The sequence below is a fragment of the Staurois parvus genome, unplaced genomic scaffold (assembly GCF_062004578.1).
Source record: "Staurois parvus isolate SC_StPar_1 unplaced genomic scaffold, SC_StPar_1.0 ptg000564l, whole genome shotgun sequence".
In the NCBI taxonomy this organism is placed as follows: Eukaryota; Metazoa; Chordata; class Amphibia; order Anura; family Ranidae; genus Staurois; species Staurois parvus.
In genome coordinates this window covers 7479157-7492025 of record NW_028318360.1, presented here as the reverse complement: position 1 = coordinate 7492025, position 12869 = coordinate 7479157, and the positions used below count along the sequence as shown (strand labels likewise).

General features: G+C 42.8%; 1 protein-coding gene across 1 annotated transcript in view; it reads right to left on the bottom strand.

Annotated features, from left to right (window-relative positions):
* ACOX3 (acyl-CoA oxidase 3, pristanoyl) overlaps positions 1 to 12869 on the bottom strand; it is a 170252-nt gene that overhangs the window by 80494 nt on the left and 76889 nt on the right. Inside the window, exons 11-12 of the mRNA XM_089691574.1 lie at positions 6391 to 6511; positions 1992 to 2114 (exon numbers count right to left, since the gene is read on the bottom strand). Coding sequence (XP_089547700.1) covers positions 1992 to 2114; positions 6391 to 6511 — 244 coding nt within the window. The remainder of the gene's footprint in view (positions 1 to 1991; positions 2115 to 6390; positions 6512 to 12869) is intronic.

The window sequence follows — 12869 nt, the reverse complement described above, 5'->3', positions numbered from 1 at the left end:
TTGCTTAGTGGTTTCCGGGGTTAGGAACGGACGTATTTAATGAAAGATTTCTGAGACTTAAAGTAGTCTTAAATTGTGGATACTCAACCTGTGGCCCTCAGAGTCCTGTGATGTGGCCCTCCACCTCACACTGAATTCAAGAGTTTTGGTGCATGTTCAGAAAGTGCACCACATCCACAAGACATAATAGACGCCTATGTCAAAAAGCAGCTAACCCACAGGAAAGCTGCAAGTGCGCTGCACCCACAGTGCCGGTAAACTGCAGCACATCAGTGTGAAAGCAGGCTTATAGTGGGCTCAGGATAGTAAAGACTCCTTTATGTTTGCGGTTTTGGGCTGCAGTTGAGATTTCAGGGTCATAGTATCAGGAGTCGCAATGGCAACCTCGTCTCTTGCTCCAGGGGGCCAGTGCGGCCTCCCTGTCACATTCTGTTTTACACTTGTATTGGAGGGGTGGTGGGGGGAGGTATATACAGGAACTGATCCTCTCCATTTTCCGCCTGAAACCGCTGAAAGCCAGTTTCTCCTATTCAAAATTCTGCATAAGTTAATTACATTGTGGCCTGCGACTGGTTACCAAATAACTTAAGTGGCCCTCACTCCTCAAATTGTTGAGCGCCCATGTATTAAATTATTGCAAGTTCTCTCAGCTGAAGACAAGCAAATCCTGGAACACAATTCAAGTAACAATGTATTGTACTTCTAATAGCAGTTCTCAAATAAGAGAAATATGCATTTCTGCCACTGGGGAAGGGGGGGGGGGGGCACTGCAGGGGAAAGGCTGCAATTTAGTTTGCTTGACGGGCTCCATCTTGTACCTCCTACAATTGGGTGATTTTTGGGTTGATAGTTTCTGTCCTCTCAGGCCTCAATTGCCAGGTCTAAGGCTAAATTTGTCTGACAAATTAGTTTATCTTTTTAACTTTTAAATGATTCCTGTTAAAGTTCACCATCACAGAATAAAGTTTGCCTATAGCCTGGTTGGGCAGCACAGTGGCTTAGTGGTTAGCACTTCTGCCTTGCAGTAATTGGGTCATGGGTTTGATTCCCAACCATGGTGCCTCCTGCATGGAGTTTACATGCTCTCCCTGTGTTTGCGTGGGTTTCCTCCGGGTGCTCCGGTTTCCTCCCACACTCCAAAGACATGCTGGTAGATTAATTGGCTCCTGTCTAAATTGCCCTAGTTTCATCCCTGGTCATGCGGGATCTCCTGCATGGTAGGGGTTGGGGAAAGACCTGGCAACCTACCCTGTAAAAATAATTGCTAAGAGAATTCATGGAAAAGGTTGCTTGCGAGTGACGGTCCATGTAATCGCCAAGGGTCGGATACGACTGGATAGATAGATAGCCAGGTTAGTAAATTGTTTTTTCTTTTCCTCCTCCCAGTAAAATAAGACCAACATCTAAAGTTTGGAAACATCTCCATGGTGCAATTTGTGCTGAGAGCAAAGCTGCAATTTCTGTATAATGTGAGAAGAAATATTCTTTTACAAAAGCTAAAAGGATGACAAAAGACACCCTTGCATGTCAGAGGTGCCCTAAAGACATTAAAAAATACTGGAATTAATATTGGAAATAATGGAATTAAAGGATGAGGACCATAGTGAAGAGTAACTAGCTTTTCCCTCCAGAGTTTTCATTCCAGAAACACTGTCTGCTGCTTCTGGATCATCACAAATTTTAAAAAGCAGGTTTAACAATATGACTTTCAGTTTGTAAAACTACTTCACAATTTTTTTTTTTAATTTTTCTGAAAATGTTCATTTATTTACTGGGGAAAAAAAACAGGAAAAAAAAACATTTCTCATGGCTTCAAAATTTCTGGAAATGTTGCATCTTTAGCCTGGACATACACTTTATACAAAGCCCCCTAGAAATTCCTTGCTAGAATGCAGAAAGGTAATGACACTTTTCATGATACTCTGAAACAAAGCTTCTGATGACGTTGAATGGAAGACAATTACATCAGCATGAACATTACAGACACCTACCTTCATGTATGGAATGGACAAGGCTCAGTAAATAATTGCTGGTTTGTTGAAGTAGGACATTGTTGTCTCCTTCATATGTGCAGTTTGGGTCATTGTCACTGCGGATGTCCCCTAATCGATTCACTGTAATAAAACAAATTTATGAGAGTTAAAAACATTTATCATAAGAACATTTAAAAACATTTATCATAAGAATCATTCTTCCGAATTTCTATTTTATGTGTACAGGGAGGATCATGTTCACTAGGCCAATAGTAAAATCCAACATCAGCAATTTCCCAGGATTTGGTACTTTCCAAGAGCTCTAAAAAAATCCATCTCTAGAACAGTGAATCTGTCACTTCTGAATTATCGTTTTCATAAATTATTTTAATGCAAGGTAAGATCAAAAGAAAGAAAAATAGTACTGTGTCAATAATAAATGCATAAGTAAAGAAGGTAAGAACTACTGTCTAAGACTTTAAATGATATGTATCAGTGGCCAACTAAAACAGATAAAAGCTGAAATTGCAGAATATAAATATACTGTTTATCTGAAAAAAAAAAGAGCATAGAAAAGGTCTGGGATGTGACACTGGGCTCCAGCATGAAAATGTGTGCGGAAGCCTTACATCTTCTGTTTGTACATTAGACGTGTTAGTGGGTTATAACTGCTTGTGGATGATATTATTGGTTTATGAAGGAATTCAATAATGAATGAAGCTCTCCATATCTGTTCCTCAGGACTGAATTTATTCAGACATACACCAGCTGTACATACTGATTTTTTTATGTGCTTTGGACGCAAATTGTGAAGCATAAAGTAGATGTCAACTCACAAATTGAAGAATTTCCATTTTATAGGGAACATCTAGTAATAATTGTGCTTAAGCAGTACCCTGAAAGGTCATCTTTTGTTTTTTTTCTTGAAAATAATGCACTTTTTGACACGTGAGTGTGCCTAGGCATTTCTGTCTGTAGCCTCAGGTGTACAGGGGTTGGACAGAAATTTGAAACATTATTATTATTATTATTATACAGGATTTATATAGCGCCAACAGTTTGCTCAGCGCTTTACTATATAACGGGAGACAATACAGTAACAATACAGTTCAATACAAGAGGGATAGGAGGGCTCTGCTCCTCGGAGCTTACAATCTAGGATTACATGATTTGCAGGTGTGAAAGTGATGACTTGTTTCGCGTTGAAAGCAGAAGTGATGTAACATTCTTTTACTTCCGTTGTGTGATGAGACACCTAGCTAACATGGGGGAAGCATCACTTTCTTCATTCACTGCATGTGTTGCTAGTAATACGCTTCAAAGAGTAAATTGTTGGTGCCACTTAGCTGTGACTGAAGTTGCCAATTTATTTGCTGTGTCATGAGGTACAGTATCAAAGGTTATGGCGGCATATACAGTTTCCAGGTAAACGTCGTCTGATAAGCATAAGTGCGGCTGACATGATCAAGTGACCGAAAAAAGACAAAACGAAGGCAGGATTGAGACCTGGAATAAGAAAACAACTACTGCAAAAGTGACTGCAGAGCTCAGTCTCAGTCTTCCAAAGCCCGTGCCCACAAAAACTGTGCGGAGGGAACTCCATAAGCAAAACCTTCAAGGGTAAGCTGCAGTTTCCAAACCACTACTGACTGATATTGGGAGTGTGCAACGTCCAAAATTGTGGACTCTGGATCAATGGAAGAATGCCTTATGGTCTGATGAATTGAGCTTCGCACTGTTCCCAACCACCAGACATGTTTATGTCCCAAGCTTACAACCAGGACTATCTTGTGCCAACAGTAAAGCATGGTGGCACCATAATCATGGTTTTGGCAGCCATATCTTGGTATTCCTCAAGCCCCATCATTACCTTGAAAGGTAGAGTCACTGCCAGCGACTGTGTACAAATTTTTTAGCCGACCATGTGCACCCTATGGTGCAGACATTGTTTCCCGAAGCATTTATAAAGACAAGAATGCTCCGATTCACACAGCTGGTGTTGTTGAATTGTGGTCTGACGAGCATTCAGAGGAAGTTTCACACCTTCCCTTGATGCTGCAGTTGCCGGACGTCAATATCATAGAGCCACTATGGTCAATTTTGGAGAACAAGGTTCAAACTCGTTTTTCGCCTCCGGTATCTCTGCGAGAACTGGGATGAATTTTGCATGAAGAGTGGTATGAGATTCCGTTATCCATCATCCAAGACTTATATTTGTCAATTCCCAGGAGAATTCAGGCTGTCTTGGATGCCAATGACGGTCCAACACCAGATTAGGTAACGATTTTGTTCTGTTATCATGTGATTTGCATAGGAATGTGGTGCAATTCCTGTGTGACTCATGTGGGCTTCCACAGTGTGAACCAGGGCTTAAAGTTAGTTTTGGTAGCCTGTTGGTTTGTGGTACATTGGTTGTTTTAGATGTCACTAAGATGTGCTAAGGAAGTGCAATACTTTGAAGTCTCCTCTGTCTGTAGAAAGCTAGTTTTACTACTCCTGCTACGTTCTCCTTAAAGTGGTTCTAAAGTCTAAATGTTTTTACCATACTGCATTCTCTGCATTACCATGAAAAAGACACCCCAATAACTCTCCCTCTTCCCTACCTCCCTAAACACTTAGCTGGCTCCTCTCACCGATCCAGCGCTATCCTTGGCTGCAGCACCGCTCCTTCACTTCCTTGTCTCTCAGTCAAACTCCTGTGAGGAGGGGGTGGGGGTGTGGCTTATTAGTGCTGTGTGTGTCTATGGACTCACACAGCCCAGCTCAGGAGCAAGCCTGCACAGGTGCCTTTCTAGCACACGGCTTGCTGAGGGAGCACCCGCAGGAGCAGACAGCGCCAGAGGGGGACTCCTTCACTTCCTTGTCTAGCAGTCAAACTCCTGTTAGGAGGGGGTGGGGGCATGGCTTACCAGTGCTGTGTGTGTGTCTATGGACTCACAGCCCAGCTCAGGAGCATGCCTGCACAGGTGCCTTTCTAGCACATGGCTTGCTGAGGGAGCACTCGCAGGAGCAGACAGAGCCAGAGGGGGACTCCTTCACTTCCTTGTCTCTCAGTCAAACTTCTGTTAGGAGGGGGTGGGGGCATGGCTTACCAGTGCTGTGTGTGTCTCTATGGACTCATACAGCTCAGCTCAGGAGCATGCCTGCACAGGTGCCTTTCTAGCACACAGCTTGCTGAGGGAGCACCCGCAGGAGGGAGGACCAGACAGCGCCAGAGGGGGACTCCTTCACTTCCTTGTCTCGCAGTCAAACTCCTGTTAGGAGGGGGTGGGGGCATGGCTTACCAGTGCTGTGTGTGTCTCTATGGACTCATACAGCTTAGCTCAGGCGCATGTCTGCACAGGTGCCTTTCTAGCACATGGCTTGCTGAGGGAGCACCCGCAGCAGGGAGGAGCAGACAGCACCAGCGGGGGACTCCAGAAAATAAGGTAGGGGACTGCTCTGTGCAATATCATTGCACAGAGCAGGTGGGGGGAACATCTTTTTTATTTTAATTTAAAAAAATAAACTTTACAATCACTTTAATACATAATTAAAAATCCAACAGTGAGAATGAGGCTTGCTTATAATGGCATCACTAGGTGCGAACACAAGGGATATCAAGTTGAGATCTTGCAAAAAGACCCCAGGAAATAAAGGAAGTGGGTGGGGGAATCTACTTACCAGCATCTATCAAAATCTGAGAGCTGACTGTGTGCTTACCATTTATTTCTGGGCAGATATACAAAAATGAAGTATATGTATGTGTATATGCACCAGTTTAAGAACTGGAATTTGTCTTGACCTAAACTTGCTGTATTCCCCTGTATAGCAGACCACTGGAAGAGGTAAGGGCCAAACATTCTCCTTTGCAGTGCCCATGCACGTACATAAACATGCTGACAACATAAAAATAGATTTAGCAGAGAGTTGACCTAATCAGTATACTGCTGTGGTTTCACTGTCCAATCAGCAGGCTGACCAAACTGTGCTGCCACTGAAGTGAAGCTCAAGGACCAGACTGCACTGTCTGCCAGGGTCCCTAAATTTTAAGACTGGCTGACCAGAATTCCAAATTGTTTCCATATATGAAGTTGAACCATGCATTTGGCTGTATTTAGTTTGAAATTCAACTTTCAAATGATACCAGCACAACATCATCTGGTGAATACAAACTAAAATAGAGATTTCATCCTATCTCTATGATGCATATTCCTTGCAGCAATAGTCGGTAACTAAATAATGTTTGCCATTTAAAAAACATATTTGTCTTATCAGTCAACTATTAGCTAGACCTGACTTTCTGGAAACAGGTTTCTTAATCCCTAATAAGTTCCTGGAATTTTTCCAGACTGAGTGATTGTTGGCTGGGTGTAAAACAGTGGTGTGATATCTAAGCCTCATTATTTTGACAGTAATCCTCTTTCTGATCACTTACTAGCTAGAAAGCCGTGACCTCCGCATGCTTCCCGGCATTCCTGTGCCCCCTGCTGTGCAGTCCATGAGGCCAAGGGCTTTCCAGCACAGGACAGAGCATGGATCTCCTTGCCAAGTTCAGCCTGAAAACAACAATACATATGATAAAATCACAGAAAACATTTCGACCTTCATTCCAACCATAACTTCAAACAATGCTGCCCAGGACCATAGATATTTTTTTTGTCCTGGGGGGAAAATAGTTAGGCAGCGCACACAGCACGCTACGGTGAATTGTGGATGTAGTAAAATTGTGGGAGGGCTTAAAACCTGAGCCTACTCACTCTGTACGTGGTAACATCTGCAGCAGTTCATGTATCAAAAAAACATCCTTGACCCCCGGTTCACATATATAAGGCTGTGCGGGCCGCGTTTTGCACGAGCATGAGAGCCCATTCATTTGAATGAACTCCCGTGCCCTATGACACGTAGAGAAGAAGTCCCTGCACTTCTTCTGAAAACACAGCCTGCATGGGCACCTCGGTTCTCAGTACGGTCCACAGGAACCTTGGTTCTCGGTACGGTGCACGGGAACCTCGGTTCTCAGTACGGTTGCGATTTCCAGTGCGAGCGGCGTGCCATTAGAACTAATGGCACCCATCCGCAGGTCCGCATTTCTCTGTGCCCGTGACTGTCAGCTGTGCTTACTGTGCTCCTTCATCCAAAGTAAGGGTACTCTAATAAAGGAACTGTGTTACTGGTCAGGTGAAAACAGAGGAAAAAAGTCTAAGAATAGAAAAGAATGCAGCCAACGCTTCGAAAGATCGGTGGGCTGCAATTTATTACATTTTTGGTTTTGGATTTAGTGCCGCTTTAAGCTAATGAGGTCAACATAGTTTGTTACTGTGTAAAAATAGAAGATTTGAGTTTATTTTAAAATTCTTTATGAAGCACAAATTCCACAGCAAAATAGCCAAGTGCAAGCAATTTGTAAACTAAATTGCCTAAATTCAGACATTTTAGGACAAAACTAATGTGGAAGAAGACTCAAAGGAAAATTGGATTTAGAATTCAGACTGCTAAAAACAGACTTTGGCAGATTCTGAGGAATAAACAAATTCAGCTGCTTTGTAAGAGAAACAGTTTATAAACCTGAACGTGTCCTGCAGATGCTGTGTTTAGAGGGCACTGCCAACAACGGGGAGCGGGATATGGCGCCAGTAATGCTGGGTTTAGTTTTTAGGAATAACTTGTTAATATGGGGTAATTCATTATACAAAATAGTCTTTTTATACCATTTTATCATCTCCTTATATAAGAAGTCAGCTTGATATAAAAAATGTTATCAATGTGTTTTCAAAAGACCCCGTCACCAGACCATTCTTCCCAACAGTGATCTTCCCATAAGATTATATTTGTATTGAACATATTTTATTCAGGTTATTTACCTGTAAAATCTCCCTTGTGTAGACATCCAAACCTGAGACTGCTGCATGCCTCCATCATCTTGGATGTGATGTGAGCAGCCCCAGCAAACTCAGAGCTGTCACTCACAGCTGTCACACTATTTCTTTGCTCCTCCCCATTTCATAAAAGGTTACAGTATGTATGGAGCTGAGGGGTGGGGCAGGGGAGCTGGGCCTGAACTGTATCTTCCAAAAGGGGAGAAATCTACGATGTCCAAGAGAGAGGGGGCTCTTCTATAAAAATTGCTTTCCCAAAGGGCTCACTCACATTAGCTTTGTTTACTGAAGCGCAATCCATGTTCGGAGAGCTCTTCAGAGAGCATTTGAACAGTGGTGTATCACCTCCTTACCACCTGCTTTAACCATTTGATCCCTATACTAGTGCGCCGCAACTGTGTGCATTGCAAAAGGTTGTGTTCGGCAGACGCTATGGCCGAAAGCAACAAGGGGGTATAATTCCTGCCGCAGCCATGAAGCAAAGTAAAAGCATGGCTCATGAGCAGGATTTTACCCTCCAACTGCTAGTGTGAACGCGCCATAAAGTAGCCAAATTTGCTAGCTAGTTCAGAAGCATGTATTAAGTAAATAAAAAATGGCTGATGGAAAGAAAACACATTCTGAAAAGTAAGCATTTATAATTCTTAACTTTTTATGTGCTTTTACTGGCATTTTTTTTTAGGTTGGTTTCTTTTAAGCAAAGATGTCCATTAAACTTTAAACAGAGGGCGCAAACACCTAGTGCACTACCAAACAAGCTGTATTTAAAATTCACACGCCTACTGCCAGTTGGTCCACCACTTACTCCAGTGTCTATTCAACTTGAGCTTTCCTTTTTTTGTTCCCAAAGTATTGTGGCTCGGCCTACTTCTGCCTACTCTTAGACTGCTTAAAAACTGGCACGTCACATTCTTACCACGGTGCGTTGTTTGGTGGTGCTCCACTGGAAAAAGAGAGAACTACTTTCCTCTGTTGAGCTGTAGGCCAGGATCAAAGATGTGAAACTCATGGAATCCCTTATGGCACGCCTTACTAATAACGTATAATAAGGTTTGGGAGCTCTGGCGTTATATTGAAGACCTACTGTGATAGGTTTCTTTGGATGGTTTACGGTTTCTCTTGGCTGGAGGGAGCTTACAGCTCCGGAGGGTGGAGAGCTCAATATCTCTTTCCTTTTTGGCTACTTCCTTCCCTTTTCATATCTGCCCTTTCTTAATAATGAGATGTCAAACTTTGTAACATGCTTATAGTAAAGATAGACATACCATCTGAATAACTGACTGCCTGTGGAGTGGAGTTTTTTTTTACCCATACCATTTTTGGTCCTGGGTTGTATTTTCGAAGTTGAATTTTCTCCATAAGTACTGATAACTGGTTTACTGACCGTTGGACTTTGTTACTTATCCTATCCGCCTGTGTATGGTGCTTGCTTACTGTGTTTTTATAAAATGCTGTGCAAAGTGTTTTTCTTTGAGCCTGGGTTCACACTTCTGTGGTGTGGCATATCGCATGTGATTCACACAGGAACCGCGCCGCATTCCTCTGCAAATCACATGCGAATCTATGCAGTGCAATTGGGCTCAAATTGCACCTCATCCGCACTAAAAAAGCGCAGGACCCTTTTTTTGGTCTGCACTAGAATCTGATCGCATGGGTATTCACACCTATGTGATCTGATTCTGCATATCGCACTGCATTTTGCGGACCAATTTCGGGGTATTGTTAACTTAACATACACACCCGCAGTGGTTCGCATGAACTGGGGAAAATTGTGATGCAGTGCGGAATTTGTACAGAACCTGCTGCAAATTCCACACTGCATCAGTGTGATCCCGGGCTGAAATGTAATAAAAATTGTTAATTATAAGGAAAAAAAAAATTCACATGCAAAAACACATACAGAATTACTGTTAATCAAGTATATTGCATTACATTATCTGATCCAGCATAGGGGTGACATCACACTGCCTATTCAGTCAAGCACATGATAAACATACACGTTTCATGGGACGCATCCCCTTCCTCAGAGCTACAACCTACTAGGACAGGTTTGCATCAATGTCTTCTCCCTAACAGCACACTCATCGTTCTTTCACTCTGTTCAGTCATCGGCAGCATGTAACTCAGTCCTTGTCACGACACTGATGCTTGGTGATTGCCCATCATTGTCATATCAGGTCCATGATAACCTTTAGTCTTGTGTAATCTCCAACTGAAAGGTTCTCAAAGCTTACAAGAACTGTCTGTGCTCTGAAGGGCTGAACAAATAGGTGAGGGAGAGAAAGAAAGGTAAGTATGTGCAACTGAAGAGGAGGAAATTAAAGTGACCGGTGCTTTGCAGTGCTGACCGCAGGGTGCCTTTGACATAATAATTTGCATGTACAGAAAATAATTTATTCCTGGTGCATGTATTATCACTTTCTTATACAGTTTCTGAAGCTATGCCCATTTTGTCATAATGTCTAAAGAAATAATTGTCTTCCTTGTCCACAGCAAGATATCAAATTACTTCCATTACCCCAGAGCAGAATGGAAGAATGAAAGAGTGACAGTTATGGGCACAAGGCAGTTGATGATTCAGTTCATGATTCAAACACTTTGATCAATGGGGTTTACCGTGTACAAACTGGTGTTTCTGAGGACTATCAAACAAACTAAAGAATTTTAAGTCCTAACGTTGCAGTAGAGGCCAGAGGATGAGGTGCTAACCAAAGCAAAGTCTGATACAAGCTCTTGATGGCATGAGTATTTTTAGGCACTAGCAGCCCAGTTTGGTACATTTGGGTGTAGACTTTTCAATGCAAAAATGGAATTTTACTGTAAACACCCATGTCTTTCCGTATAACAACTTTTTTATTAACACATATCTCTATCCTTCAACTATAACTATAACACTTAACTTACCAAACTATAAAAGAGAAGTATGACCAAGCTATGGCTATACTTAATTTCTGGGTTACAGGCAGAGTCGTAGTGTGAACCCTCCCACTACCACCCTCCGTTTCTACTGCTGATTGCAGGCTTCCTGAAAACAAATATTTTGCTTTCCTGGGGCAGTCACAGCGTGAGGGATCTGACTTTTGGTACACAGAGTGGTTGCAGGTTCAGTGCAGAATCACTGTACTGGACCTTCAGCAGCTGCCCGGGCCCCCTGGAGCATGGGAGGGAGTCGCAATTGCAGCCCCTGATGCTACACCCATGGTCACAGGAGTACAATTACTTGTGATCTCCTGTGACCCAGAATCAGCTGACAGTGAGCGAAAGCCTGCTGTCAAGTTGACTTCACCAAACTGCTTTAGGCTCTGGAAGGATCCCAAGAATAATGTCGGGATCCATCCAGATAACTGATAGGCTAAGAGCCCTCCCCAGCCACTCCTGCCCCCTCCCCAGCCTGGCTCTCCAATGCTGGAGGGGCAGAGCAGAGAGTGATGACTGACAGTCATTGCTCTCTGCTCAGCATAGACGGAGAACTGAGTGATCAGCGGTCATGTGATCGTTGAGTTCTTGGGTTTAGATCCAGCAGGGAACAGCTGCAGTATCAAACCGATGCTTCAGCATGGAGGTGAGGATGTGTGTTTATTTTTTTAGAATTTCACACTTTTCCTTTAAGACTTAATCCTTAAGGCTAATGTGTTGGGCTTGAGTCAATAGCACCAGTATGACATTGGTTTAGGATTCTTCTGAGATCATTCAGAATTTATGAGAGATTAAAAGAGAAGTGTGGGAATCTAAAAAAACACCAATCATTTATACTCACCTAGATGGCTTCAACATGGATCCGATGCTGCAGCTATCCCCCACTGCCCCTACTTCGAGAATGGAGTGATCATAGACCGCAGTTCTCGGTCTTCAGTGAGCAGAGGTGAATGTCAGACACCAGCTGTCTGCTCTGCCGCTCCAGTGCTCATTGGAGCCCTGGGCTGTGGAGTGGGCGGCAGCGGCTGGCTCAGGCTCTCAGCGGCATGCTGAAAGGCCGAGCCAGCTACTGGTCAGATATCTGATTGGATCCTAAGATTATTGTCGGGATCCTCTGCATTGTGTCAGCATGTGTGTTGAGGTGCAAGTTAGTGTGTTTCACATTATGAAAGTGCTGCCTAATGCACCACAGTGGAAAAAAAAAATCATGCATGCAGCATTTCGAGGCACACTGCAGTGCAAGGTATAGCATTGCCTCTAGCTGTGTTTCACTGCACTGAGTTACCATTTAGAATGAATGGAAACTGAGAGCACCAACACGTGTAATGTACATGTTATTGTGGTGCACTGGTGTCAATAGGCCCTACTTTTCATTACATGCTCTTTTGTATAATACTGTGCTAGCCAGCCATAAAGTCACAATGGTTTCAGTAAAAGTCCATCTATCTATTGTATAAGGCAGGTCAGCGTTCAGAATACATCAGGCAGCTCTATCACCTGGAAAACCTTCATGTTGGAGACAGCAACTAATGTGATTTGGCAGCTGGTATTTTCAAACCACTGGGACTACTACAGTATAAACAGCAAGTGATTCACGTTTTTTTCAAACAGCATCAGCTATTACCAAAGTTCACTGGAATATTCCTAGACATGTAGACAGTTAAATCTTGCCTACCTTGTTTTTCTCCCTGTTAAGGCACTTTGACTCAAATTATACTGTGATGCATACTGAAACACACTTTGGTATGCGGTTAAATCTAATTGCACACTTGGGTTGATGGATCATTTTCTAAATGTATCTATTCAAGAAAAACTACAACCTTATTTGGTAGTGACAGAGTACATACTTTGAAATGTTTATTAAAACCACACGCTAAAACGCAAACTCGCAGAATTCATTGTATCTCATAGAAATACTATTCTCTCAATATGACAATTCACGTGCACAATGTATGCAAAGAAAATTGGAATAAAGTGCCACAACTGATGAAGCTGGAAACTTTTGTTTTAAATTGAAAGGTTGATTGAGTCATAGGGAACTAATTACCGTTTTTGTTTTCGCAGAACACACGTACGGCCGATGTTCGTGTCGACTAACATTCGACTCGAACATATAGCCCAA